Raw genomic sequence first — 6,142 nt, forward strand, 5'->3', positions numbered from 1 at the left:
AGGACCGAGTTGTGCCCTGGGCATTCCCGCTGCCTGAACCTTCAGCGTGCATGTGCTGAAGGGTTTTCTGGTCAAGAAAAGTCACCACACACAGCATCCACTCTTCATAGAGCCCTGGTGGGCAGTGAGGGGAGTACTCAGAATCAGTGTCTTTCTCAGCTCCAGGTCTGCTCGTCTTTTCACACTTACTCTTGTGCTAGTGCAGTGTGCCAGGCTGGCCCCGGTGCTGAGCCAGGTGTGGTCCTGAGTAGCCCGGGTCCCTCAGAACAGGGGTGTGAGGTTCTTGCTTCGCCTGACCTTCGTGCAGGAAGCGGCTCGAGTCCTCTGATGTTGGAGCTGCACATGTAGCATGGGATGCCGAATCCCCTGTTCAGTCATTTCAAAGCGGAGGCAGATGACGCAGCGGAAGCAGGCCTTCCAACACGGTGGCTGCATTGAGTGTGTGTGACTGTCCACCACCCTGCCCATGATCCGAAATCTCTGCCTTGTCAGTAGAGCACACAACCCAGACCTCTTTTTAAGTTTGAGGAAGCAAACGTACTGAGGGAGGAGTGAACTGTGATTCTGTAGAGTGAAGCAAACCCGGAGCAGTGGCATTAACCTTCAGGATGCTGAGGGAGTGAAGTCAGCATTGAGGGCCAGCCTGTGTGTGCTTAGTGGACAAAGACCGTTGTGTTGCTTTTTACAATGTAGGTGGATGGCGAGACAGAGAAAAAGCCCGAGAAAACAGCTGGGGTCCACGCCAGGAGTCGAGACCCTCGGAGGACTCTGAATGGGACAGAGAGAAAGACAGGGACAGAGAAACTCAAGAGCGAGAGGAGAACGACAAGGATCCAGAGCGAGACGGGGAGCGAGAGGACCGCTTCCGACGACCAAGGTCTGGCACTTGAGCGGTGGTTGGGTTACGCCCGGGGGGTTGCCATGAATGCTGAGCTTTCCCAAGGGCACTTGAGAAGCCATGCTTTGACTCCATTCTTCTGTTAGGAACAGCGTGTCCAAAGTAATTTTTTCTGAGAATATTTGAAACCATCCAATTGGATCTTCTTTCTACACAAAGTGAGAAGTGAGGTTTGTTTAGGCCCTGGAGTTCTGCAGGCTGCATGAAACTGAAGAGAGAGCCAACCGGTCTCTCCCCCTGTCTGTCGCTTTATCCTTTAGGTTTCACCAGCCGTTTCAGCAGCAGACGTTCTAGCCTGCTCCCTGTGACCACAAGAGTGCATGGTGATCGATTTAGAGTAGCACCATCTCACATATCTTTCTGTGCAGATGAGCATGTTTGCCTCTGCACTGCCCACCGTGATAGTAATCACTTTCACTTTGGAACACTCGGGGGTGGGAGCAGCGCGCCGGAGGACATGTGCTTATTCCAGTTCTTCACAAGTGCACATTGTTGATTCTAAGCACCAGTTTGGTTATATATATATATAACATACTCAACTGAGTCCACACGTAGTCTAACCATAGAACTTGCCCTGTCATTTTCAATGGCCACAGGGATGAGGGTGGCTGGAGAAAAGGACCCGCTGAGGAATCTTCCAGCTGGCGAGATTCAAGCCGCCGGGATGATTGGGACAGGGATGACCGCCGCCGGCTCGAGAGAGATGATCGCCGTGATCTCAGGGACCTGCGAGATCGGCGGGATGACAGAGAGCGGAGGGGCCCTCCCCTCAGATCAGATCGCGAAGAAGGTAGGGAGGCCGGCCACACACAGATCATGGGCCCAGTGTTGGCTGTTTGTAAATTATCCGGTAAATTTTATTTATATTATATATGCCACAAGTAGCACTTTAGAGATTTATTCAATTCAGAATTAACTTCTCCTGGGTCCCTACGACTACTCGATGGTTAAGCTGTGAAACAAGCGCATCTCGCCATTAGAGTGCAGGATCTCTCAGTTATTGACTGGCTTGCGCCTGGTCTGTACAGTGTTCGATAGTCGAACTGAAAGTCCAGCTTGAAAACCTGTACGTACGCCTGAGCGTGAGTCACAGGCACGTTTCTCCTTAGACACAAAAGGGGTGACTGACCTTCAGTCCGCTCAGACTCCGGATAATGGTAGTGTGCTAACACATTCATCATTGTGTTTGTGTGACACTTTATTTTCATAAGATAGTGTGACCATATCTCCAGAAGAGTTAGTATACCAGCAGTAAGACTAAGGAAAACTGAGAACTAAAATGGAGTTAACGGAAGGGACCATTTGCTAAATTGGATTCATGCCGTCCCTTGTCTGACCTGGCGGCTGAACACAACATGGCTAAGTCAACATTATCAGCACTTTTTTTGTGGGGTGGTGGAGGGGTGTGTGTGATAAAAGCAGCTAATGGAGCAAAAGGTGTGACATCCTTAACCATGAAACAAAGAATCCAGACCGTCAACGAGGCTGACAAGTTGTTGTGAATTTGGGTAAATCCGAAATAACCCGATGGCAATAGCGTATTTGAGGCAGGGATATACGAGAAATCTGAAAGTCTCCGTAGTGCTTTAGAGTTCTGGAAAAGTGAATTTAGAAGTGGGGCCTGGGAATTGATTTTTTGGTTTTCAATGGTTTCTTCTGGGAAAAATATGTAAATTTGGAACCAATTGAATTCTACAACTAAGGTATCACTGTACTTTGCTCCTAATCCAAAAGCTTGGTGATTTGAACTCAATTTCATGAGACAGTCCTGGTGATCTGGTCCTAGAAAGACTATAACCCAAGGAACCCTCTGAGGCATCTCTACTTGATCTCATGGGATTTTCATGACTAAAATCTTTATAAGGGCAAAGGCTGGTCAGCACCTTGCCCACAGTCTCAGTTGGATCATAACAATGTTTCTTTTACGATTGTAACGTTACTTCTTTTGATAGCTGTAATTATAAACATCCACATTTTATGGCTAATTGGCTTAAAATTTATTTAATAAGAGCCAAAAGCCTTTTCATTTAAATTTTTTCTTCCATTCACTGGACTTTCTTCAGTGGTTGAGCTTAATTTCCGTCTGTGTAGTCTGAGCCAGTAGAAAACAGTACAAATGTGTTTTGTTTTTTAAAATAACTTTAGGAAGCTCCTGGAGGCGCGCTGATGACAGGAAAGAGGACCGGGCCGAAGAGCGAGACACCCCTCGTCGTGTTCCTCCCCCAGCTCTCTCCAGAGATCGAGAACGTGACAGAGAGAGAGAGGGTGACAAAGAGAAGGCCGCATGGAAGGCCGAGAAAGAGAAGGACTCTCTTCGTCGTACTAAGAATGAGACTGATGAAGACGGATGGACCACAGTCCGACGCTAAGTCTGAAAATGCTGGAGTCAGACGAGTGTCTCACATAGGTTTGATCACATTCAAGGATTCTATACCCGTGCTTCAGCCCGTCTAAATTGGATTCTATAACTAATGTTTCACCATAACACGAAAAGCATGAACTTGTATTAATCCTATATAATAGATCGATCATGCACAGTACCCACAGAAGGTTGGAAAACCATGCCATTTTCTGAAATTCAAGGTGTTGCATTATTTCACCAATCATTTGTTTACAAAACAGAAAAACTAAAAAATAAAATCGAAAATGTGAACTCTTCAGGTATTGAGTAACACCTATATCTTGGTGTATAGAACTGCTCTTTTTTTTCTTCTGAAATAACCTAATATTAATTTGGAATGAGGTAAGGTTCTGTTAATACACAAATGTATTTGAAGACTCTCCAAAGTGGTGGAGTGATCGGTTTTCACACCATTAGCTGTTGAAATACCTCTTTTAGGTATTTTGAGGTATTTACTATTCACTAAATTTAAAAAAACTTACAATTTTTTTTAGATTCACTTAAGTGCAGTAGACATTACAACACCTGGATAACAGTGGGGCTTTCTATAGATTTTAAGTGAGTGAAGGTGAGTATAAAGCAATTTTCAGAAAAAATTGTAATGATAAATACTGCGAAAGTGTGAATCCCAAACTATCGCTTTTAAATTTTAAAGCATATGGTAAACTGTTATTGAGGGTTTTTTTTTTTCCTGTTGCCAATAGCAAACTGCTTTTCCATTAATGGAGAATTCATGCCTTTGAAGCATTTTAAATATGACAATATTTATAAATGTGTGGTTTGGAGGAATTGTTTAAATTCTTTTTCCTAATTTTCTTTCTCTTCAGGATAGATTCTTTGAACCAGTAATTTGTAGTAACGACTGTGTTGACTTCAATTTTGGGGTGTAGTAGCTGTGTTAAAGATGAACTCTCTGGTCTTATTGAAGCCAACACAGAACCCGCCGCTGTGTTTTTTCTTCAGTGATCAATAAAATACATAAGACAATTGGTTTCGGTGGTGATCTTATGGCTGTGGTCCAAGGTTTGTGGTCAGTGGCGCCAACGTTGGCCTCACCTGTGGCCCGTGTTTCTCGAGGTTTCAAATGGTTCAAGTCTCAGAGTCAAAGAAGATAAACCCCATGCAAGAGGCCTTCAGAAAGGTGGTGGGGAAATGAGCTTGAAAGGACAAAGAAGGGTTGCATATGCACACACTGTGAAGCCCTCATCTGTAGAAAGCAGATGTGCCTATGATGAGTCCCCCACAGTGTCTGCCCTGTTCCTGCTGGCTTTCATGTGAACATGTGTATTCATATGATTGGAAAACCCTGGTTGCTTTCAGAGAATGTCTGGTACATGAGGAGTGGCTGTATGTAGTAAGGCCTTATGGAGTGCCTGGCTAGTGAGGACTCCTGCCACCACCATACGGCCAGAAGGGGGCGCAGTGATGCCGCTTTCACTGTTGTATCAGGATGCTGAAGACCCGTTTTCAAATAGCGCTCTGGTATTTCAAATACAGGGAGGTGTTAAAAGGCCTTAGGAGGGGGAGAGGGCCCTTTCTCTATTAATACTATAGTAACTGAAGTACTAGAACCCACCCGCTTGAGACCTCACAGGTGAGCCGCAGCATGAAGACGCGCTCAAGTGGATGAGTTACATCTATGTGCATGGTCCAACAGGTTTCCAGGCCAGTCAGCAGACCACCCGTCAGGTCCACAAAACGGCATGAAACTTCCACTATGTTTTAATCCTGGCTTTCCATTAAATTCGTGGCACTCATATTTGTGCTGTTAACCCTAAATCGTGTTTTGGTCAGGATCCAGAGTACAAGCAGAAGAGTTAACTCATGGCAGGTGCTCCGTGTTTCCACGGGAAACCAGTCAAAGCCTCCCAGCCTTAGCCCCCTCCTGCTTTGGGAGCCAATCACAGGAAAGCCAACCACAGTGCACATGGTCAAGCGTGTTCAGGAGCGGCTGCATTGTGAAGGAGGGTGCAGCTTCTGCATGTGTTTTCAAGTGGAGTCAGCCACCCAGCTGGCTTTCAATGCCTCCATGGCCAGCAAGGAAGGCTGGCCTCTTATGTGGCCTGCTTGCATGTCGAGACTTGTGTTTTTACCAGAGGCTTTGATTTGTGTACATGTACTTAACTAGTTACACGGGCTACTAGAGAAGGCATCAGTCATCCTGGTGTGACTGACAATGGACATTTTTTGCTTGAAGTACACGTTAGTTTCTAGATGTATAGTTTTGGCTTAATTGTTCTAACCATTGCACATCTTCCCAAAAGGACTTGGTAGGAGAATGGAGGAGAAAACCACTTGGCAATGCATCTAGACTCACCCAGCAGGCAGCCAGATAGGTTGTGGCATTCTGCCGCCACAGTCGGTGAACAAGGGTCCACGCACCGTTTTCTTAGCAAGGGGTTCTTAAGATCACATCCCATCAATTTTTGTATACTTTTTAACATTTAAGTGACACGAACTCTCAGGAAACTAGGAGACTACCCACCACCAAAGTCATTTTACCCTTTTGGAGTTCAGTGTTAACTGGAAGACGGAAGCTAGTTGGTTTTGGGGAGATGGGGGACACCGGAGTAAGGGAATTTTTCCCATCGGAATTGATAGGGCTGCATGACTAGGTGAATGAAGGTGTTCTGGATACTGTTCCGACCCGAGGACTTAAATAAACTCAGACACAAACCTTCACAAGATCCCCGTAGCAGGAGTTGAAGGAGTGTGTCCCAGGCCTGTACCACTGATGATCAGGATGGTCCTACCCAGCACTGCCCTTTCAAAGTGTCCCAATGTTTGGTGACCCTTTGGGGGAAAGGAGCACAGAGAATCCATACAGGCCTGGAAACCCCCCC

General features: G+C 45.9%; 1 protein-coding gene across 2 annotated transcripts in view; it reads left to right on the forward strand.

Moving 5' to 3' along the window:
- EIF3A (eukaryotic translation initiation factor 3 subunit A) overlaps positions 1 to 3,370 on the forward strand; it is a 39,662-nt gene extending 36,292 nt beyond the window's left edge. For both annotated transcript variants that reach the window (XM_004700904.2, XM_045291293.1), the window contains 3 exons: positions 694 to 877; positions 1,495 to 1,688; positions 3,044 to 3,370. In XM_004700904.2, the coding sequence (XP_004700961.1) occupies positions 694 to 877; positions 1,495 to 1,688; positions 3,044 to 3,267 (602 nt within the window). In that variant the 3' untranslated portion in view covers positions 3,268 to 3,370. The remainder of the gene's footprint in view (positions 1 to 693; positions 878 to 1,494; positions 1,689 to 3,043) is intronic.
- Positions 3,371 to 6,142: the final 2,772 nt, after the last annotated feature.

This window comes from Echinops telfairi, unplaced genomic scaffold, assembly GCF_000313985.2.
Source record: "Echinops telfairi isolate 266 unplaced genomic scaffold, ASM31398v2 ScPeMD7_70;HRSCAF=299, whole genome shotgun sequence".
NCBI lineage: Eukaryota > Metazoa > Chordata > Mammalia > Afrosoricida > Tenrecidae > Echinops > Echinops telfairi.